At 34.9% G+C, this 24,450-nt stretch overlaps 2 protein-coding genes across 4 annotated transcripts in view; one reads left to right on the forward strand and one right to left on the reverse strand.

The window, feature by feature from the left end:
- LOC118186365 (uncharacterized) overlaps positions 1-24,450 on the reverse strand; it is a 205,373-nt gene that overhangs the window by 58,049 nt on the left and 122,874 nt on the right. For all 3 annotated transcript variants that reach the window (XM_035356443.2, XM_035356445.2, XM_035356444.2), the window contains 4 exons: positions 21,429-21,515; positions 18,311-18,396; positions 11,172-11,332; positions 9,620-9,674 (listed from right to left, as the gene is read on the reverse strand). In XM_035356443.2, the coding sequence (XP_035212334.1) occupies positions 9,620-9,674; positions 11,172-11,332; positions 18,311-18,396; positions 21,429-21,515 (389 nt within the window). The remainder of the gene's footprint in view (positions 1-9,619; positions 9,675-11,171; positions 11,333-18,310; positions 18,397-21,428; positions 21,516-24,450) is intronic.
- The window catches only part of LOC118185644 (uncharacterized), a 390,931-nt gene that overhangs the window by 40,148 nt on the left and 326,333 nt on the right, over positions 1-24,450 (forward strand). The window lies entirely within an intron of this gene.

Genomic DNA, 24,450 nt, shown 5'->3' on the forward strand with positions numbered 1-24,450 from the left:
CAAGGAAAGATAAGGTTCCAGTGCCGGCGCACAAGAGGAAACAAGTACAGGCAGTCGACACAAAGCCAACGAAACTCGCTCGGAGTGGATCTGAAAGAATTCCATCTACAGCCAGCTAAGGGCATGCACAAAATAGTCTGAGGTTCAAAAGGCCCATAAAAACAACATCTATCCCGCAGATAAGGAAAGTCAAGAGGAAGGTCCCAGATTCAGAAGCGAGACGTGGCCTTCACTCGATGAGTGTGTGTGTGTGATTATGGCAAAGCCTCGAGGGCTATCTGTCTAAAGGGAGGGATGCCTTCGTGGAGGACTTTCTTAGGGAAACTGGCTCGTACACACGTTACACATGGGGAAAACCATGAAAACGCCCATGCAGCCAGCCCGTTCGCGGGATTCGAACCTCGGACCGAACTACGAGTGTTCAGCGACTTTAACCGCTCGGCCGCTGGTGTGCCTCACCCGATGAAGAGGAAGCCAGAGTTCAAGTTTCCGCAGACCCGAAGTATGCAAGGGCGTTTTCCCGCAAAAGCACTGAAGCGCAAAGAGAAGCAAACTGAAGAACAACCGCAAAGACTTCGAGTCAACTACATCGGCAACTACAACTACAACTACTGCTTCGCACGCGGGAAGAATTCTTGCAGAAACGAATGGCGCAGTTCAAAGGCGGCAAAGGTAAGCCAAGTTTTTTTTTACTTTCTTCTTAGTTTAAATTCAGTTTATGTCATACGCAGAGAGTTGCTATGTACAGTTTAGTTTTCTTTAAAGAAGGACATTTTTCAATTGTTATAAAAACCAAGAAGCTTTAATTTGTTTCGCACGTTCGTGATGATGTAACGTATTAAAGATTTTGTCGAAAAGGCTCAGAATTACGAAAAGAAAAATTATAATTTTATAATTGTGGCAAATAGTTACAGCAACAATGTACCTTTGATGTAAAATGAATATGAATTTTGAAAAGTTTTATATTTTTCTTCACTGAGTGTGTAAAGTTATTCTGTTTTAAAAGTCCATGTTTCTATGTTAAAAGTAGAAATGCTTAGAAGTACATTATTGTGAATGAATGCCAATGAGCTACATACATGAAAACATGAATGAGCTAAGTTAGGTTCTCCAGGTTACACGAAAGTTAAAAAGAACTTTCGCGGTTAGCACACTAGACATAGTGGAGAAACTAGGGTGTTTTTCTAGTTCTTGGAAGTTCAGTTTTATCTAATAATCTAATATTTACGAAGAGGGTCAGGTGGTAGCTGTTGCATATTACCCCACCACAGAAACACTATCTTATTTTACAGAACAAACTTGTGGAGTGTGTGCGGAAAATTAATTTTATGAGAGAATGAAATTGCTTGACAACTACATAAATACGATGAAATGTGACTTGTTCTTGAAAATGTAGCAAAACTATCCTGTGAATAGCGTTACTAATGCTTTTTTCTTTCGGATATATACTGGAAGGAGACCCAAGAGTTCAAGTAAACGATGTACAGTTCAGCAAAAGACTGAAAAAATTGTAACACTGATTACTTTTCTTAGTTTTAAGATTGAGTAAGATTGTTCTGAGGCTGTTCGTTTATTTTTTAGAGACTTTCATTGTATTTACAGAAATAGTTTACCTAATTTTTTTTGTTTTAAATGTTCTGTTTGATAACGCTTATTCTTCACGATCTTTCTACACCGTAAATTTCAAGACAATAAAGCCTTTTATAGTATCCGAAGAGATATTTTATCCCATTCCTCTTGAACAGCTTTCAAAGTCCAAGGAGGGCTGTAGATCGACGTCTGGACAATCTGCGTTTTAAAATTCCAAAAGCTCAAACATTCATCGGGGATACATCAGGAGATTTACTAAGGATATGAGAGAAGAGTATGGCCTTGATACTCGTTTCTTTTTCCATTTTTTTCAGGAAATTAACAGTAGATTTTGACGTCTGCTGCTTGCTTTGTCTTGGTGTAGTTCTACTGATTGATGGCACTGTAGGTAAAGGGAAGGTATTTCATATTTGAAAATTAGATATAAAATATGTTCCTGATAATACTTGGAGTTGATCTTAACATCGTTTCGCACTCTATTTAATTTTTATTAGTCGTTATATGGAAAACCAGCAACAATCATAAATCCCTTTAACAAACTTTCTTTAGCTTTGAATCATGTTGTAAAATATTTTTTCTCTTTTATGATAATAAATGGATCTCTTTTTATTGCAGTCATTTAAGTACACCCATGAGTAATCTATTGTGAGAGCATTTTTTCATTTTTGTCAGAGTAATTATTTTTCATAGTGAACTTATAAGGTATTTCTCCCACTTTCCTAGCGTCCTTCGTGGTGTAGTGGTTCTGCACGCTGGGCCGGTATTCCAGAGGCCCGTGGTTCGATTCCCGGCGAAGGCGTATGCTATTTTTCATCTTGTCTGCTTCCAAAAAAATCCTAATGTCTCTACAAACTTTGAAGCGCGTTCTGCGTTTGACGATATGTCGTGGAGGAAGACGATGCACGTTATGTTTCTTAGCTTTTTAAGATACTAATCAGCCTTAATTCCCTTGTTTACAGGTAACATTGGGAAGGTTAATGATTTTGCAACTGTTTTGTGATTAGAGGATTTTGTTTAATAATGTTGCGTGCGTACAGGTTCGTTACGAAAATAATGCACAAGTCCGATGAAAAATGAACAAAAATTTATTATTATCACAACAAAAATGCTTAAATCTCCTCAGATATTCGTGCAGTATTACAATATCTCACAGTAGTTATTTTTTAACTACTCAAACGTTCAAGAGAACGTAATTCAAAACAGCTAAAGAAAGCTAATCCACGAATTCGCTACAGTCAACAAGAGCAGTTTTTTAAACAAACTCTTAAAACAACAACAAACTAACTAAAATCATCGAATTGAGAGGTTTTCCTCCTTTTTATAAGATTTTAAATCGCACGCGAGAATTTTCTGTAACTTTCTCGAAATCAAAAACAGATATTTACTTATTAAATGTTAAATGCACGTGCTCATGTATTTTTAATTTTCCGGCTTAGCTTTCTTTTAATAGTCGTCACGCGCTGCGCTGCACGGGGAATAAAACAATTTAATTTATAATTCAACTAATATTAGCTATTTAAATACCAAATCCGTAACAATATTAAAGATCTTACCTTTGCAATATTCAAAACATTCCGTTTTCACTTAAAACCAAACTTTGACATTTTTTTTTCTTTCTTGTTGACAATATTACCTGTCGTAGCTTTAGATATTGGGAAAACTGTGGTTTCACAGCGGAGTTTAGTAACTAGATGCGAACACGTTTCTTCAGAAAAAAAGCACAAACAGCCTTCCACCCGGAAAATCTACGCCTCGAGATCGGATTAGCTTTCTCTTTGCATTGATTGTATTCTAACATTCTGAGTAGTTTGGAGTATAACTACTGATTATATTAAGTGATATTGTGTACTTGTACGAATACCTCTGAGGAAAATTCCAGGGATTAGTTATATTTCTTTTGCTAAGAATAAATTCTATTAAACGTTTATCGGACTTCTGCATTCGAGCTGTTGCGAAACCGTATGCATGCAACAGTATGATGCTACTGCATTTACTGTTGAACTTTCACGCTTACAAAATAAAAACTCTTTGATTCAATATCTAAAATAATTATAACAAGACCTAGCGAATCACTGTCCAATTTTTTACACTTCATAAGAGAGCTTTGGAATCGTAGAAATTTTGGAACAGAAACATTTAACATTGCATGAAAAATTAGAAAAAACATCAAAGTTCTTACGTTGTTCAACTAAAAAAAATTACAGGTTCAGCAAGATAGTGAAGCAAGAACTGAAGTTATACGTTTCAACGCTAAATCGACCTTTAAATATTCCAAAATTTTGAAAAGAGTTCCACAAACATCAGCTAAAGCTGAGAGGGCATTTTCTGCTACCGGGTTATTCATAACAAAGCTAAGAACTAGGCTGATTGATGAAAGCATAGACTGCTTATATTTTCTTACATCATAATTTAAAAATGAGTAACTAATATATATTATTTGTATTTTGTAGCTCTATAAAGGAGTATAAATTTTGAAAATTATGAATATCATTATTTCGTGTAATTATTATTGATAGCAATTAAAAACCACTAATTAACTACATTTTTCAGATTTTAATGCATTCGTAGATATCCGGGAAATGAATGTTCCCGGAAAGGAGAAAAGGGCGGGAAATCAGAAACCCTAGTAATAACGAGTATATCTTAAGTAATCGGAAGCTAATGTAACTGAGCAGATCCTTAATTTTCTTGCAGTAGAACTAGCCTGCAAAGAAAAATATATTTACAGGAGTAGAAGTATTTTACAACCACGGCAGGAATGCTGCGATTCAGAGCAAATTCATTTGATCATTCCAGGCACGTACAATAGAACTTTTTGGAAAAAGACGAAATTATCACCATAAATTGTAAACAAATGACTTATAACTGCAAATCAGCAAAAAACGAGATATACAGTATTGAAACTGACTTAAGACTTAGAAGGTATTTCTCCCACTTCCCTAGCGTGCCTTCGTGGTGTAACGGTAGCACGCTGGGCCGGTATTCCAGAGGTCCGTGGTTCGATTCCCGGCGAAGGCGGTTGATAATTTTTCATCTTGCTTGCTTCCAAAAATTAATAATGTCTCTACAAGTGGCGACCGAACTAAAAGGGTTGTGGATGATGATTCTCCGCACCCAGGATTTGGCGACTAAGTCCCTAAAACCCTAGTCGCCCTTTAAAAAGGGGAGTATATAAGGTATTTCTCCCACTTCCCTAGCGTGCCTTCGTGGTGTAACGGTAGCACGCTGGTCCGGTATTCCAGACGTCCGTGGTTCGATTCCCGGCGAAGGCGGTTGATAATTTTTCATCTTGCCTGCTTCCAAAAATTCTTAATGTATCTACAGACTTATGCTATCTAGAGAGGTGGAAATCTTATTTGATCGAAAATGTTTTATTAACAGTTTTAATAGTTTATATCTTTAATAGGTAATATATATTTTTTGCTAATTTGCAATTATAGGTCATTTGTTTACAATTTATGGTTAAAATTTCATATTCTTCCAGAAATTTCTATTGCACATGCATGGAATGATCAAATGTATTTGCCCTGAATCGCAACATTCTGGCAGTGTTTGTAAAATGCTTCTACTCCTGTAAATGTGTTTTCCTTTATAGGAAAACTACTGCAGGAAGTAGTTTTCCTAGTACACATTAGCTTTCGGTTACTTAAAATACGCTCGTCATTACTAGGGTTTCTGATTTCCCGCCCTTTTTTCCTGTCCGGGAACATTCATTTCCTAAATTCCTAGGAATGCAATAAAATTTGAAAAATGCAGTGAATTAATTATTTTTAATTGCTATCAGTAAGAATTACACAAAATAAAGATATTCATAAATTTCAAAAATTATACTTCTTTACAGAGCTACAAAATACAAATAATATATCAGTTACTCATTTTTAAAGTATGATTTAAGAAAATATATGCAATCTATGGTTCTAACCCTCAGCCTAGTTCTTAGCTTTGTTATGAATAACCCGGCAGCAGAAAAATGCCTGATGTTTGTGGAACAAAGCCTCACCCAGTTTTACAATATTTAATGATCGATTTAGCGTTGAAACAAATAACTGCAGTTCTTGCTTCACTATTTTGATCAAGCTGAGATTTTGTTTAGTTGAACAACGTACGATTTTCTTAGTTGAACAACGTTTGTCTTTGAGTACATTGCTTTTTCTGATTTTTCGTCCAATGTTAAGTATTTCTTTTCCAAAGTTTCCGTGCTTCCAAAGCTCTCTTATGAAGTGCAAAATGTTGGAGTGTGATTCATCTTCCTCGAAAAAAAGACTTGTCATTATTATTTTAAATGTTGAATCAAAGAACTTTTATTTGGTAAGCGTGAAAGATCAACAGTAATTGCAGTAGCATCATACTTTCCTTTTAATTTAACTATTGTATAAATCCAAATAAACTGGCATTGCGTCTCTCACTAATTCTTTGGACCTAAAAAAATTGAGTTGTGTTGGTTCAACTCTCCAGTAATGAAAGCAAATGCTCATTCCGAAGTTAACAAATTCGCATTTCGACTGCTTAGTTTTTATAGGACAATGTTTACTGGATTCAGATCAGTTGTCAGAGTTTCAAAATCTACATTAGCCAAAATTTGGTAGTCTTTAATGTAAACTAATGCTTTCAAAATCGCTGATTTTATTTCTAAAAATCTGTCAGGCTTTTCCAACAAACTATTCCAACGTGTTTTGGTGTCTAAACAAACTATATTTGATAGCCAGATTTTTAACTGCCAGACTGCTTTAACACATTTGTAAAATACCATTCTTGAGAGGTGAGTTTCTGAATAATTTTACAATACCTCTTATCTTTTTTATAACTTTATTTACATTAGTCTTGGAGATTTTTTACTGCATAAGCTGTATGAAATATAGCATCTGTTGCTATATCGCCTTCAAATTCTAAATCTAACGGTTTGTATAAATCTTCAATTAGCTCCTCACACTTATCAGTATCTTCTCCTTCAAGGGCTAAATTTTGTATCTCAACAGTGCATACTCCTGAATCCACTCATCCACTCTTTTGTTACAAGAACATCACACGCTCACAGGTGTATGGCATGTGCATAGCTGTGGTAATACTCACAACTCATTATTTTTCAAAACTTAAACATCATACTAGGAACATCAGTAATAGACATAAATATATGTTTTTCACTTGCAATTCCGAATGCATTTAGTTTAGCCTCTACTGCTTTAACACAATTTTCTGCTGAAAACTATCTGCTAATTTTTAACAATCTAGAATTTTATCTTCATTGCAATGAACAAATATCATATGTTTTTATGCGATGTGTACTCATCAAGCGTTAAGCTACAACGTATTCCTGCGTTTAACTGTGATGAAATTTCATTTGTGACCTTTGCTTTAATCAAATAATAATTGTTTACAAAGAAGCTTTATACATCACTGAGTTTTTAAGACATCTACTCATTTAAGTTTACAAGGTGTGACAACAACAACAACAACAACAACAAAAAAAAAAAAAAAAAAAAAAAAAAAAAAAAAAAAAAAAAAAAAAGACTGGTCCAATAAATCATTGTATATACAGATTCAGTTTTCTTTGATATTATCACCTTTAAAGTAGTTCCCTTCAGCATTCACACACTTCTGCATTCGGTGCTGCCATATTACTGGTAACAGTTCTGAAACGAGGTTTTTATAGAAGGCCCTTCAGGAGATTCTCTGTTTTTAACTGTACATCTTCAGCTGAAGTAAATGGGTTCCTTTTAAGTAAGATTTAACTTTAGGCAATAAACAAATGCATGGAGCCAAATCAGGTGAATAAGGAGGATGCCCCACCACAGTAATGTTTTTGCTGGTCAAAAACTGCTTAACAGATAAGGCCGTGTGCGCGGGTGCATCGTCCTGGTGCAACAGCCATCCATCACTTCACAACTGCAGCCTTTTCACGAAATATTCTTAGTACTTCAATGTGGTAGTATTGTTTAACAGTCTGACCACTGGGAACCCATTCAATCATAGTGAACGTGCTAGACGCCCAAGGGGACGCCCAGCACGTTCATCATCTTCTACACTGTCTCTTCCCTCTGTAAACCGTTTATGCCATTAAAACACTCGTGCATGAGACAAGGTTTCATCTCCATAAGCCTCGGTTAACATTTGAAATGTTTCCTCCGTGGCTGATTCTTTAAGTTTCACAAGAAACTTGATGTTGATTCGCTGTTCGTTTTTTACATTAGACATTTTTTCCGGCACAATGCAGTTGCACGTGTTCATTCAATGACGCAGTACTCCTGGCGTGGTCGGTTAAGTCTAAACTGGCCGCATGGATAGAGGAGGTGTGTGGCATGACGTCACCAAAACAGTTGTTGCCAACTCCTCTGTTTCCAAGCTGCACACATAGTTTCGTTTACGATTTTCCCGAAACTCGTGTACCCGGGATAGAAATCCTAGTTATTACCATTTTAGTAAATGATTATTAAAGAAATAAAATATGCTGTAGTAAATGTTTCGTAGAATTTTTATTTAAAAATAATTGTTGAATTTCCCAAAATTAAATATTTCTTTTCAATTCTTAATGCAATCATATCGTAAAAATTTGCAAAGTTATGAAATGATCCGCGTCATTTTTGTTCTACGTGTGGCTAGAGAAATAGAAGGAAAAATTTAACAAAAATAATTTACACATTGTTTAAGTAAATTTTGGACCTCCTGATGAAGGAAATAGGGCATTTTAAAGAAAATATGCTGGCTGCTATTTTATAGAGAGACGCAGAAGTTTATTGATACTTCGACAATTATCGTAAATAGTTTTAGAACATAGATCAAAATATTGCTGAACGACAACAGAAATTGTCCAATTTTTTCCTGCATATATTTAATAAATATTTATATTTTTATTTATAAAAGTGAAAGAAAATTGAGTGATTAATGTACAATGAACATAAAAATTATCAAGCTTTAGTACTTCATTAGTATTCTAACATTAGTATTCTAAGTAACTCTCTTAATGTGAGTGATCTTAATGAAAATTTCCAAACTGTGTTCTTAGTAAAACGTTTCCATCTGAATCATATGCAATTTACTAGAAAGCAGAGTAAAAAATGCAGTTTAACAAAGAATTTTTACATTCTTTTAGGAAAATGAAAGCAAAATAAAATTCATAATATTGTACAGAAAATGAACGAAGTAAACAAATTATACGTATTTGTAAACGGAAAATAAATGAAGAGTTGTATAAAAGATCCTGATAGTATTCTGTAATGACATTTTCTTTCATATGAAGTTTCGTTCAAAATTTTCAGAAAAACTGAAAAGTACTTCCTTAGATACTCATTCAGAAGTCAAACAACAAAAACCAGCGTTATATTTTCAAATTTTCACAGTAGTTCAAAATGTTATTGGACAATTTTTACTGTAGAAAAACATATTTTTACTGTGAATAAACAGAAGAAATTTATCTTAGGAATTTTCAGACCATTTTATCCATGAGCTGACAAATGGCACCATTTTAAAATCTGTGAAGAAATTTTTGCCATCAGAAGGGCTGTTATTTCAGTTACAAAACAGCAAATATTACAATAAAATCAGGAGAAAACCATTTAACCTGGTGCTGTGCTGTAACAAACATCGAACAGCAACAGAAACTGTCCTTAGATGTCTAAAAGCTAGTATTCAAATAACTTTGAACGCAATGATTCTTTTGTCCCGCGCCTTACCTGCTGTATCATGTAGAAGGAGAACCATTGTAATAATTTAATATATTTTTTACTGTAGTGTAGAGACATTGTAGATATTGTAGTGCAGAGAAAACATGCACAGGACTGTTATCTTAAATTTCCAACAAATCACATGAAGCTAATTTTTATCAAGATATTAAGTCCAAGAAGTTAACATTATAAATTTCTGTTTCGCGCGAAAGAACTACAATTTCGTTAAAATAACAGAGCTTATAACATAGCCTATTTTATAAAATTCTTACAATTAACAAAGCAGAGTTTCATAATAGATATTTGGCCCCATTTAATTGAAAGGGAATGTTATTAGAAAACTTATGATAAATATCATTTTGAATTTTTACCTGCTTCGCACACCCAAAATGGCTCTTACAGCATAAACCCTGGTTTTTTCTTTTCCTAAAGGAAAAGAAAATAGTTACAAAATGCAAGAAATGTTAAAGGAAAATATTAAGAAATGAAACGGTTTCCGATTTATTATGCATAATTATTGTGCCATGCAATATTATAAAATTTCACATGATTTTATAATTTGGCATAAATCTCTAGCAATTCTTAATATAAAATGTATGTTTAAGTAATGATAAAAATTTAGTTTCATACTTATGTACATAATTATGTATTATTAAATATAGTTAATAATATCAGCAAAAATGCAAGACATGATTTTTTTCCTTAACATGCCCCACCTGAAAATCATCTACTCACATTTTTGCTCCTCCGTCTACTCTTCAAGCAGTAAAAGATAAATTTACTGCTTGTTCTTTAACTTCTATGCTTAAACATATTTGATTAGTTTATTTCAATGTATATAGTATTGAGAGTTTCTTATCATTTTTCTCAAAGAATAAATTTGCGATATCAAGCTCATATATGCGAGACCTTCTTATAAATCAGCTTTCTCATTTTCTCGTAAAACAACTTTAAGAGCTGTAGATCACCTTATACGTATAAGGGGATTAAAAAGTATCTGGCAGAAATGTAAAGGTAGACGGAACCGAAGCGGATTTAGAAAGTGTGCAGAAAATGGCGTGCAGAAGTGATACAGGCCGCTGTTTAGCGCTAGATAAAAGCAATCCGCTGGCTTAAATCTTTATTTTCCCAATGCATATTCACAGGAATGCTTTTACCATATGAAGCGGAAGTATGTACCAGCGGAATACTTTTATCTACTGCTCAACAGCGGCCTGTACCATGCATACTCACGCGAAGAAACACGGGGCTCTTTAGCATGCATTTCATCTATAGGGCTGCTGTTTAAATGGAGAAGCTATTTGATGTGGAACGTTTCCTAAGCATCGCCTTTGAAGACTGCACTAATTCTGCTTATAGCCTTATAGACAAAATACATGTCGGCGAGAGCCCACCGGTGGCCGAGCGGTAAAGTCGCTGAACACTGGTAGTTCGGTCCGAGGTTCGAATCCCGCGAACGGGCTGGCTGCATGGGCGTTTTCGTGGTTTTCCCCGTGTGTAACGTGTATACGAGCCAGTTTCCCTAAGTCCTCCACGAAGGCATCCTTCCTCTTAGGCAGATAGCCCTCGAGGCTTTGCCATAATTACACACACACATGTCGGCGAGTTTCACATTCATCTAAAGACGCATACCTTTCAAAATGTGCACAGTGAATGACGATTTACTCCAGTAGAACGTTATTACCTAACTCTCGTGCTTCAACGTGCCACTTCAACGTGCCATTTCTGCACACACGTTCTATTACAAAATTTGCTTACTTCGGTTCCATCCACCTTTCATTATATTTTTGTTACGTATTTTTGAATCACACTGCATGATTGGCATGCCATCTTATATTCAGGACATTAAGTTAATAATTTCTTAAAAATGCGAAGTCTTATTCCTAATTTAAAATTTGCCATACATATTTATAGTTCACTCACCTTGGCCGACGTTAAAGATGACGTCGCAGAGATGTCTGTTGTTTTGAAAAGCTCTCCCGAAATCTCGAGCTAGCTGTTCAAAACCTTCGAATGTGTCTCGGACGCTATCTAATAACGGGCTAGAGGGACGCATGTGCCCAATTGGACGCCATGATCCCCGTCTGAAAATTAAAAAAATAAGTATTTCGTATGAGAACACTTGAAGTATACAATAATAATTATAAAATTAATTCCATTCACTTCAAGGTATAGTTTTTGAAACACGTAACGTAATGAATAAAAAGTAAATAATTAAATAAATATATGAATTATAAGGAAAAGGCAATGAAATGTTATGAATCCCAGCAAAAAGTTTTCAATATAATAATAAGCAAAAGTAACATTAATTTATTTATAGATTGCAGTAAGATGCTTTATTATACACAAAAATAGAGGTATTATTAATAAAGAAAAATAAAAATATCTTCGGTAATCAACACAAATTTAATATGTATATTTGATTTCGTTATTTGTTTAATATTTTATATTTCATTTTTGTTTATTATTTTAGGTTTTCAAAATTTAACTATGTCTTACTTTTGTAATGTAAAATTTTACATCAGTTCTTTTTTTTTTTTTTTTTCGATTCATTTAAATTACAGAAACATCGAAGAATTTGGGAAGTTTATCTATTTATTTTTAACTAATAGTTAATTTTAAGTTGCAAGCCTTTACTATAACTCTCCTTTCACCCATGCTTTTCAATGCTAGAGTGTAAATGAGATAGCGAGCGTTTATTCAGATTTAGGAGAGAAAGAAGTGCTATTTATGCGAAGGTTACGCAAGTTATTTTTAGAGCTTGTCTACCTATTCCAGGCGACGTTATGCCGTAATTATTAGCTATTCGAATCTCAGCCGTTGAGTGCTTCTAGCCATTTAGCTTGTCTCGCCAGTTTTTTCTACAAACCAGAGCCTTTCCTGTTCGTTAAATTATTCTGTGAGCCGTTACGCTAATCTACCACATTTAATTTAGTTCAATATTAGGTACTATCTCTGTTAAGCCAGAAGTGCTTGCCTTGTGTAAACCCAAATTGGGTAACTGTTAACATTTTGATAGAATAAAAAAGCTATTTACACCCTTCTTCTGACTCTGTATGTCTGCAGTTTAAGACAAGAGGATTATTCATCTGCAGTCTTTCTAGAGTGTTTTATTTTAGATTGCCAAAGAAGGTGAGACTCTGTAAATTTAAATACAGTATGCAATCTAGAGTTTGAAATCTAGAGTTTTTACTTCAAGAACTTATAAAACTTGTATACTCCACATCACAGAAGAAAAATTCATGCTATAAAGTACTTCTCCTCAGCAATTGCCTGAGACAACATTTCAAGCATTTCATACCAGTCTTATTCGTTAACTATGTAAATATAAGAGAATCAGTCTTTATGATTTGGGGCTTTTAAAATGAAATTACACCAAACAATTTCAACTAGTGTACCAAAAGCTTTGGCTAAATTGTAACAAGCCCATTGCAGTTACATAAAAAATGATTTCCTGTTTATCACTTGTATTTCACATAGGTCATTTGGCAGAGGAGTCAGATTCTTAGGGAATAAGATATACAGAGATCAGACTATAAACTGATGGCTTAGTGTCATTTCATATTTAAATTTGATAAATAATAATCATCCGTTTCCCTGTGTGTGATAAATAGAATATTTTCATCTGTTATAAGGTATTTCTCCCGCCTTCTTAGCATGCCTTCGTGGTGTAGTGGTCTGCACGCTGGGCACGTATAATATCAGGTGACAGTTGACAGCATGGCCGGACACCCTGACGGACACCATCTGGAGCATAACATGTTTACAACATAAAATACCTAGCGTTGTATTACCTACACGACAGGTGGACATTGCATGGTGACATAACATAGCTCAGCATAGACATGACATAGCATAGCATTTCGACGTGACATAGTATAGAATATAGTCATTGCATAGCGACATAACATATTTACAACATTAAATACACAACATAATGTAACTTACACGACAGGGCGCGTATATCAAAGGTCCATGGTTCAATTTCCGGCGAAGGCGTTGCTCATTTTTCATCTATCCTGCTTCCAAAAATTACCTAATGACTTTAGAGTGGCGCCCGAGCTAAAAAGGGTGGTGGATGATAATTCTCCACACCCAGGATTTGGCAATTGGGTCCCCTAAAACCCCAGCCGCCCTTTAAAAGGGGGGAGTATGTAAGGTATTTCTCCAGCCTTCTTAGCGTGCCTTCGTAGTGTAGTGGCCTGCACGCTTGGTGCATATTCCAGAGGTCCGTGGTTCGATTTCCGGCGAAGGCTTTGCTGATTTTTCAAGTCTCTTGCTTTCAAAAAGTACTTAATGTCTTTGCACTATATTCATGTATAAAATAAAGGTATTATTATTATTGTACTGTAAAAAAGGCGGCTTCAGGGTTTATTTCTTCAAATACTAATTATGGACATTAACGTTCAGGTTGCAAATTTTCCCAGAATAAGACAGGGAATTTCATAAAATATGCTTCAGTATTGTGGTTCCGCATATATAGAATCTAACTTTGCTACGTCTTTAGTTCACCTAAAGTTTCAGTTAATGAAAGACAAAGTTGTTTGGGATGTCAGAACGTTGAATAGCCGCATGTTATTCTATATTCAACTGGTGGAAATTTGGCTTCTTGCAAAGACGAAATTCTGGAACACATTTTTAGAAGTGCACTCGTTCTCGTAATATTAGTTTATGGAAAACAACATACATTTGCACAGACATGCTCTCATCGCAATTTTCATGGAATGTGAAGACATATTGCTATGAAAATAAGATACGATCTCTATACTATTTAAATTTTGCATAACCTGTTAATGCATGAGGATTGCAGTCTGTAAGAAGTAAAAATCGCAATTTTCATTGAATGTGAAGACATATTGCACTGAAAATAAGATACGATCTCTATACTATTTAAATTTTGCATAACCTGTTAATGCATGAGGATTGCAGTCTGTAAGAAGTAAACCGCTTCCAATATATTTACAAAACTCTTATAACATCTAATACAGCACGCAGGTTTAGTGAAATAAAGACTTTTTAATTATAAGCTTGTGAATGGGAAGACGACATGATCTACTTAATGATTATGATTACTTAATGGTTATAATTACTTACTTACTGCTTAATTATTATAATTAAAGTTTCGATTTCAAAATGCTCTAAAATATTCAAGTCTAATTTCAATCCATTCTGACCTGTGGTTCTTATTTTACACCAGTTTGAAATCGGAATTTTAATTACATATATCATCAAAAATGATAATATTCAGTCATACCTCTATATCATCAAAAATGATAATATTTCAGTTTACTGAATAAAATTTGTTGCAGTTTAGGCAAGCAAACATGTGCGTTGGTAATTATTTAGTTTCATTTTTAAGCACAATGAAATAGAATTTTTTTTTTGATTTTGAAATTAATAACAATATAACATTCAAATCCATAGAATCGGGATATAATTTAGGTAAGAAAAGAATAAAATGCGAGTTTTATAGAGTAACTCCTCATTTACAAGATCTTCTTGTGGAAATTATTTTCTTAAACAGAGAATTAATTAATACTGGAACTCTTATGTCAAACTCTGCTTTAATTTTACATAAGGTGTACCTTATTTTTTAAATCTAGTCAAATCTTTTTTCGCCTGAAGTTTAGATAGCAAAAACATTAACATCTTTTATATAGATCACTATGGGAGGCGAGGTATTGAAATTGGATAGACAAGCTAATTATTTACTTTAATATGATGCGTGTACATTTGGAAGATAGCTTTAATGCAGTCCTTGGAAGTTAGTACAAAACGGATCATTAGCGACTGCACTGTTCTGTAAAGTTCCGTTCTAAAAATTGAAATGGAGTAGAAGTACTAATACCCTCCTTTATGTTCAGTCAAAAATCTGATATGGACAGCACATGACTTCCTTGTACGGCCTATTAAATATTCACATATTTTACTGCACTTCATTTAAACATATATCCTCGAATTATACTGACTTAATTAACCACTTCTTCAAGGCAAGCTGAAAATGTCATAAAAAATTGAAAATTTGGAAATTAAATATTCCAATCAATTTTTGTCATACGGAATCACATTTCTTATAATTTTATTTTTTGATAATGAGTATAAAACTTTTACAAATATAAGTGTAGAACCGGGATATTGCATTAAAAGTTAGACTTCCTTATTTGTAGAAATGAATTAATTTTTCCAGTCCATAGAATGTTCATGTTTTTGCAATGTCAAGGACATTACAAAAACATGAACATTTTCTTCATTTAAAACATTTCAGTAATTAAAAGTACAACCTATTGTAATAAAAAAGTAGGTGCACAATTAGATGTTATATAGTCCCAAATACAAAATTTTATCGTTCTACGGCTAGTCGTTGCGAGATATATTCATACATACATAATAACATACATACTAGTCGTACGTACAGACATACCGAAAAAGTCTCTTTTGAATCCATTTTAAATCCATTTTTCAATCAATTTCGGAAATACGAGTCCTTTATTCTGCCCATACATACAGAGCACAAGAATTGGACCCCCGTCCTGGGTACCGCTTAGGGTCCGTCTCTTGGGGAGAGCGTGTTGAAGCACCTGAGCCCCCTTCCACGGCGGCACAGACCCCACGGTCCCTGCTCGGCTTTATTGGGCAAAGTAGAAAAAACTCTTCTAAATTACTAAATACAAGATATGATACGATGACATCTTTGCCTCCGGGCACCACTCCATCGGCAATGATTAAGTTCGTCTTAGTGCCTTGTCCGCTCTGTCAATCCCCGTCACTGGAACTGAGGGGGGCCAAACCTTCGAGGACTAGGTCGGTGATCTCCGATCCAGTTCCACAACAGCCAAAGGAATGGACACGACAGTACCAGTACGGCCCATGTCCATACGAACAGAAGTCATGAAAAAGAATCATTCAGAAGGCTTCGGGAACAGTCAAAATGGGTATTTCCTTTGAAATATGATACCCGAAATTTTTCGCGATTACAATATTTCCTTCATTCGTACAAAGAAGTATATATAATGAAATTCAACGCAACAATTAGCACCAAAAGCCAAACATTTTCTCGCAGTTTTATTGAAGCTTAGCCAACCATAATCACTGCTCTGTTCTTACAGTGGTGAACGCGGTAGAAATGCAGGCTAATCTTTGGAATATGGTAACAGGTAGTTTGGCGAGATTTTGATAAGGCGATAAAGGTTACTAGCTAGGACTTTAGCAGTGTACATGGATAAAGTCAAGAGTGTGCGCAATGCCATTTTTGTGCAATTCTGAGATGTTTTTTAAGTGAAAATAGGTCGACGTGTACATGGATGATACTGTGTATGTGCAATTCTTAAAAACGCGGCAAGCAGTGGGCGATTCTGCACTTTCTCCCAATTTCGTACCTAATCTTCGTCATGATTAAGCACTTTTGTTCCATAAAAGTTCTAGCATAAGCATAATTCGGCTAGCAGATTGTTGGAAAAAAATGTTAAGTCTTAAAAAAAAAAAAAAAATGCCTTTACTTCGTGAAAACAAAATGGCGTCCAAAAGAAAAAAACTAACAGTTTGCTGTAGCAGGGTTGGTCGCCAAAAAATCTCCAAGTTACCATAATCCAAAGATTAACCGAAATGCAGTGCATGGGAGTGAAGAATTTACGGTCTAAGATCTGGGGGGGGGTTGTAGGGGGTAACGAACAGGTTTCTTCCCGTCTCTGGATAGAAATGGAGTAAACGTTGAGCCATTAACAATACTTTAATCCTTTGCTGGAAAATAAATAGGGTCTAATCAATGCTCTAAAATGAGGAATGAAACTGCAAAATCCCTTCTTAATGAGTCTGTAGCCTGTTTTTATTGACATGGCCATATTCTTCTACTGAGAAGTTAAATTGTTTAGGGTTTTCACCAATTCTTCATATGTATTCAGTTCCTACGTGTAATATTTCCGCAGAAGACTTGGTTTCGTTAACTTAATTTATTATGTCTAACACACTGTTAGTTATAATCTTGTGTAAGGTACGAGAAAATATATAAATAAAAAAGTAAACGAAATAAATAGCTTGGCATATTTATCTCCATTCATGTAGAAGTTTCTCTACACATACAGAAACGTCGTTAATCCTTAAATTTTGGACAAGCATGTAGTAAGTGATGCATTCCTATTTTCTTTCAAAATAGCTGTAGTAAGTCCTTATCAAAAATTCACGAGATATTAATACTTCATTAATAAAATCTAGCTGTATAAAAACATTCATAATGCTATCACTGTAAAATAAATTTCACCACTGTAAATATAATGCGAAACATATTTATTCTGCTTTTGAACCGTCAATATCGGACTATATATAATAATGCATTTTTGTTCGTTGCTCGTTATTATGAGAATGTATTTGTATCTTAGTAACTAAGTTTTTATATAAACGTTTATCACTGTTCTGTCATCTCTCAGGCGTACTGGGGTTGATAGTTGCGCAGATTTCACGACTAGTAGGATAGTGCGTTGAGAGCCTATGTGCGGAAGAGCTGCACTTCTGATAGTGCAATGTAATGTAGTACGCTGATACAGAGTTCGGAAACGTCCTTGAATAAACGCTATTAATTAACAACTATTTCACCCAAAATGATAACTGTACTGCTTATTCAACTACTGAACAGGTGTAACTTACCGAATTTAAAAATAGATCCCTCCCCTTGGAGAACATAAATTTCTAAGTGTGTACCAAATTTTGCCTCAGTTTAAGCATTCTTTTGTCACGGTGTCGCAGCATGCTGGAGAGTCAGTGAACAATTCTTCATAAAAGCCCTCATTATTATTAGCATCTTCTCTTTATTACCCATTTTTGGGTCATTGGAAGACTTTTGTACACGATGATGTAAGATTCATGATGTGTAAGATAAATTTAACTTGCAATATTGTCATTTGAGCAGTTTGAATTAAACACTTTTATTTCTTAATGCTTTAGAAACAAAATTATGTCATACATATGTAAAGCAACTTTAGATTAAAATCTATGATACAAGAGCCTATCTTTCCATCCGAGTTAAATTTTTAAATTTGAAGGAACATGAAAATTTTTTTTTCTAAAATTACCTGTATGGTTTTGGAATTTGGCCAGTTTCTACGTGGTTTTGCAGATTTGTAACTATGTCTTCAAGCATTTGGCTCCTGGTTCTGTCCTGCGGTAAAAAATTAAAATAGTTAATGCAATAAATATACCTATTCATGTTAAAGTACACTCATGTCCATAAATTAAGGATAATTCGGAGTCACGCGGAAATCGAACTCTAAAATAAATATCTCACCTGTAAAATCACTACACACATCTTCAAGAATCATATGCAAATTTCAGGAAATAACCAGATGACACCGATGGTACGTCACAATGACGAGAGTGTAAGAGAGTGATATATATATAAGGAATACAGGCAAAGAAGTAAAATTGTTCGCAGGAGCTTTATAAGCATTTCATTGCAATAACCGAATAGTTATGACGCAAAGGACGCATTTGGATGACTTTTTACGTGGTAGAATTATCGACCGTCTGGAATGTGGGCGTACCCAACTGGAAGCATCAGACAAACTTGGAATTGTCCAGAGTGTCATCTCCAGGCTTTGGCAACGATTCCAAGATGATGGTAATATGAGTAGACGTTACAGCACAAGTCGCCCCAGAGTTACAACGCCAAATGGACCGGTATTTGGCAGTTACTGCGAAAAGAAACAGGCGGAGCACAGCCTCAGACCTGTCTCGTTAGCTGTCTTCAGCCATTGGTACGACAATTTCAGGGCAGACCGTGTACAGACGCTTAGGGCAGATTGGTCTATATCCTCGTAGACCTGTCAGATGCGTTCCACTTACTGCAACTCACTGTCGCCTGTGGTTAGCCTGGAGTAGAGAGCATGTATTGTGGACACCGCAACAGTGGGCTTGTGTGATGTTTTCCGACTAGTCCAGGTTTAGCTTGCAGTCTGATTCTCGCCGGACTTTCATATGGAGAGCTCCAGGTACCCGTTACCACCAAGAAAACATCATTGAACGACACCGTTACGGTGGTGCAGGAGTGCTCGTTTGGAGTGGAATTATCCTGGGTTCCAGAACCGACCTGGATGTTCATATTGGAACCATGACAAGCCAAATCTATCGGGACGTCATTCTGGAACAACATGTACGTTTGTTTTGGGGCGCCATGGGCGCACAATTTGTGTTTATGGATGACAACGTCCGTCCTCACCGTGCAAACATCGTAAGCGAATGCCTTCAATCGGAGGATATCACCCGTATGGACTGGCCAGCATTCTCACCGGACTTGAATCCAGTAGAGCACGTGTGGGACATGCTTGGCCGACGAGTTGCAGCCCGTCAACCTCCTCTTACATGTCTATCGGAACTTCAGAGAGCATTGCTTTTTGAGTGGTGTAATATCCCCTAAGATCAGATCGATAATTTGATACTCAGCATGCCTAGGCATTGTACGGACTGTATTGCATCGTCTGGGAGACATACAATGTATTAACAATGATACCAACCATGTATTATTGGTTTTTTGTAATTTGCTCCAGGGAGAAAAAATCGCTAATTTTTTTAATAATATCAAACATATAGCATCTTTTTTTGCTCTTTACCTTTTCTTTAATAAATAAGCTTTACAAATAAATCAAATTTGTTTTGCTTCTAACTCTTCCTTTGCCTGATTTTGCATTATCCTTAGTTTATGGACATGAGTGTAGTACAGACATGATGAAGTAATAAAACGTTATTTCTTTAAAATTTAAAAATTAACAGCAGAAGTAAAATTAAGACTCATTTAAAGTCACGTGAAAACTTTTTTTTGTCTAAGTTAATCATTCATATAAAATTAAAATGTATTTATTTACAAATGCTTTTTTTCTAAGCTTAGTAATTTTTTCAAGTTACTTCACATGCACATATGAAAGGCGATAAATTGTAATATTTACTCATGTGATGTAGCACTGTAATCGAAAATAAATTCTGCATATTTTATTATTTTATAGTTTATTTTTTGGAATAAGTAATTTTTTAATTAGGTAATGTTGCTTTGATCTGCAACATCGATATAAGACTCTTTAGATATGATAGACGACTTCAACACGAGTTTATTTTGGGGATTATATGTTAGCAAATGTTTTTATGAGTTATAAATTTAGGTTTTGAAGCAATTGGAAAAATATAAATTCAATTTAAAATGTTGTAAATTCTGATTTTAAAGAAAACACATGCACATATTACCTGTATCTGCGATACAAATGAAGATGTAGCCATTAAGTCCTAGAAAGTAATTTTATTTCTGTTTAAAATGTAATTCTTAGATTTTAAAGCATTTTGAGAATGTCTTATTCTAGAAAGAAGTGGAACTATTTCAGCTGATTCCTAGATGAATGTTGGATCATTTAATGCATTTCTTTATACAAAAACAATCATTTGAATGCAGTAGGATTACCTCAGGACTCGTGTTTCTCTTTATTTGCGTTGGAAACATGAATGATCCTGAACAGGAGCAGGGAGCTTACTCCAGTTATGTTCAAGAAGGTATGAAGTAGACAACACAAGCAGGAAGGGTATACGAAACCCTTTATTTTCAATACTTTACAGGTATTTCCGAACTTCGGAATACAGAGACCAACCACTTGTAGTTTGAACGTAAGAATATAAAAACTACTAACTAAAACGCTAACTAAAAGCTAACTTTGAATTAGTATACAAATGCCTAGCACTAAGACTGGCCTTTGTTTAAAAAAGGTACGTATGTAGTAAGCCAAGCTGCTAAAACTACGATATGTCTGCAAATATCAAGAGGGCTAAACCTCTGGCCTTAAAGGCAACCAGCAACAGAGTGAAAACTTGTAAAACTACAGTGGCAAGCGGCTTGCTTCCTAAAACTCCTTCTTTCTCTCTTGGCAAAAAGCCACAACTTAAGTACTTGGCGTTAGCAAGACAATTTGCATTAGTAAAACTTAGGATCCTTACAGGATATTTAATATTGCCTCAAGCACAATTAATTTTGAAAATGTTGCTTTTTTCCTACATATATGGTAGATTTTAGCAGCTTAAGGTTCCACAAAAAGCATAATTTGAATAAATCAAGTACCTAAAATGATTTCTTGCTTATTGATTTGTCTGGAAGTAATAACAACTCAGCCTGAAAATGCCTTATATTATAAGTTTTAGAACTTAAAAATTAGAGCTTACTTGCATCCTTGCAAATTTCGGAGCTGAATAGCTAGCCCTTTCTCCGTTCACAATTTTTGTTAACAGCCATTCTCGAAAGAGAGATTCCTAGAAAGAAAATAAATGTATTACTTCCTTCATAAAAAAGAGTGTCAAATGTATGCAATTGGTATATATACAAGAGTTTCATTGAAAAATAGTATTTCATTACCGGTTGTTTACCTTATAATGTTTTATACTTTCCATTGCAGGTTTAACCTGCATTGCTAAATGCTCAGTGTGATGTATATAAATCTTCTGGTAAACAGTAAGCCGATGAGAATGACCACTTAGTTAGAGACCGCAATATATTTAAGCGTCCCTGATTATATTAATACAAAAACAATTTAGAGAAAAAAGGAAGTCGGTTACAAACAGAGTGTAAGACCTTTGCATATTTGGTCTATAGCAAAAAGGGGATATTTGAATTCGACTGAAAATTTATGGAATCATAAATTTTATCCCGTAAGAAAATCAGAAACGAGAAAACATTTCTTTTTTACAATATCAGATTTATGTTAAAATCTATACATGTGGAAATATACTAAAACTGCAGTTGATTGCTCCGTAAATGGGAAAATGTGATGTACGAAGAAAATACGACCAATCTTATGGTCGATAGAAAAAGAAGGATGCTTGTGCTACAGTATCAGAATTATGTTAAAATCTATACATGTGGAAATATACTAAAATTACAGTTGATTGCTCCGTAAATGGGAAAATTTGATGCATGAAGGAAATACGACCAATCTTATGGTCGATAGAAAAAGAAGGATGCTTGTGCTTGTTTAATCAAAGTAATCTCCAGTGACATCAGTTGATTGTTGTCAACGTTTGGAAATGTCATTTATGCTTTGTTTTTAACAATTAGTATCTTTAGAAGTGATGATCTTTTCCAACGTTGGGTAAATTGAAGAATCGTTGGCAAGACATTTCTTAGATAAAAAAAGGGCTTTAGTGGTGCAAAAATGGCAGTTTCTTTTAAAATTGTGAGGAGAAAATTAAAAATGAGGCACAGTTTTGTATCCAAACTTTTGATTTACTGTATAGCTGACAATGACCTATGTGATAGGCATTAGCCTGAAGTATTAGGGTTCTGTGTCTATTCACAAACGTTCATTGATTAAGGATCAGATTCTCATGCATTTGCGGGTTATCTGTATAATATCGAGCTGCATTTATCATTTCGCATCGTCGAAGGTGTGAGTAGTGAATAACACCTACAGGAGGCCACTCCTAGAGGAAGAAAATCTTTTTTGCAAGCTGTCTTTGGAGTACTTTTTGGAGAGTTTTTCGCTTGCAGTTACAGCGACAAATGCATACAATTGTAATAACATTGTATCCACATTTCATCCACAGTCACAATTCTTGCAGTAACCGTTCTTCTTTACTTATTTTAAAGAAGAAAAAAAAACATACTTACTAACTCCGGGTTTTATTTTCATATTGAGTTTTAGTGCTGAATTTAGTATTTTAGCCCAAACAAGACTAATAGCTCAGAGGGCCTATTAGTCTCGAAATGGATTTTGCGTTGAATCATTGTAGAAGCCTGAATCACTTTCCATATTGTTGCCACCAAATATTATCGCCCTTTGTTATTTTGAAAGCAACTAAATAAAGGAGAATGTGCATGAACGTAGGTATGTTTTTCGCATTGTGAAAAAACGGCGGTACCTGGAGCCATCAAATTTTGAATGACGTAATCATTCTCCCGAACATGGGCAACTAAAAGCCCTAATTTTGAATTTCGAATTTGTTTTATTACCTATTTCACATTTTGTAAAACCTTTAACGAATTTGTGATTAACAAACTCAACGATTCCGAATAGAGCAATGGCAATACTAGACAGAAAAAATAATTTTTATTTCCAGCGCGTGAGACTATCTATCGGAAATTCTAAAGGTATGCTGTTTTTAAATATTTTGTGATATTGCTCTTGAATTTAAGTTTATGTGGTTTAAATGTGAAGAACATAATATTTAATGAATAAAGGTAACACACAAAACGTTAAAAAAAACGCCCCTTTGAGCGTAATGTAAGATCTCAAAGCTTTCAGTTTTTTTTTTTATGATTTTTCAAATTCATTATTCAGTTCTGAGGAATTCACTTGTTTACTTGCTTTTCCACTCTTAGCCAAATGCCTCGAAACAACTGAAAAGTTATAAGATATTTCTCTCACCTTCTTGGCGTGCATTCGTGGGGTAGTGGTTCTGCACACTGGGCCGGTATTTCAGAGGTCCTTGGTTCGATTCCCAGCGAAGGTGTTGTTAATTTTTCATCTCTCCGGCTTCCAAAAATTACCATGTCTCTACAGTGGCGCCCGAACTAAAAGGGTTGTGGATGATGACTCTCCACACCCAAGATTTGACGATTGGGTCCCCTAAAAACCCCAGTCGCCCTTTAAAAGGGGGAGTATATAAGGTATTTCTCCCACCTTCTTGGCGTGCCTTCGTCGTGTAGTGGTTCTGCACGCTGAGCCGGTATTCCAGAGATCCGTGGTTGGATTCCCGGCGAAAGCGTTGTTAACTTTTCATCTCTCCGGCTTCCAAAAATTACCTAATGTCTCTACAAAGTGCCTCATTTGAAACAACTGGAAAAGGTCGATAAAACAGCTAAAGGCAAAAGAATTGAAAAGTGCCGTGAGACAACTGAAAAGTCTATGCGATTTCTCATACATTGTGTTATGGATTTAATCCAATTAAATCCTTTCATTCATTTAACGAGAGAGAACAATGGTCATCGAGTTTATTTTGCAGTCTGAAATCCCCGAGAGAACTTTCGCAAGGCGTGTGGATCTGCTATTAAATGTTCTTTCATTGAACGTTTTGTTGAAGACTTTTATTGAAACCGAGAGAGAATTTCCCAGTTTGAAATTGTAAAGATATAGCAACTTAAATAATTGGATTTCATGGTTGACTTGATGCTCACAGCATTAAGTGTGTAATGCTAAAAGTTGTCACATGGTATAAAATATTTGCATAAACCTCAGCGCAAAACCGCAAC

The sequence above is a fragment of the Stegodyphus dumicola genome, chromosome X1 (genome assembly GCF_044657685.1).
Source record: "Stegodyphus dumicola isolate Sdum_Otavi_A_Nest chromosome X1, ASM4465768v1".
Classification (NCBI taxonomy): domain Eukaryota; kingdom Metazoa; phylum Arthropoda; class Arachnida; order Araneae; family Eresidae; genus Stegodyphus; species Stegodyphus dumicola.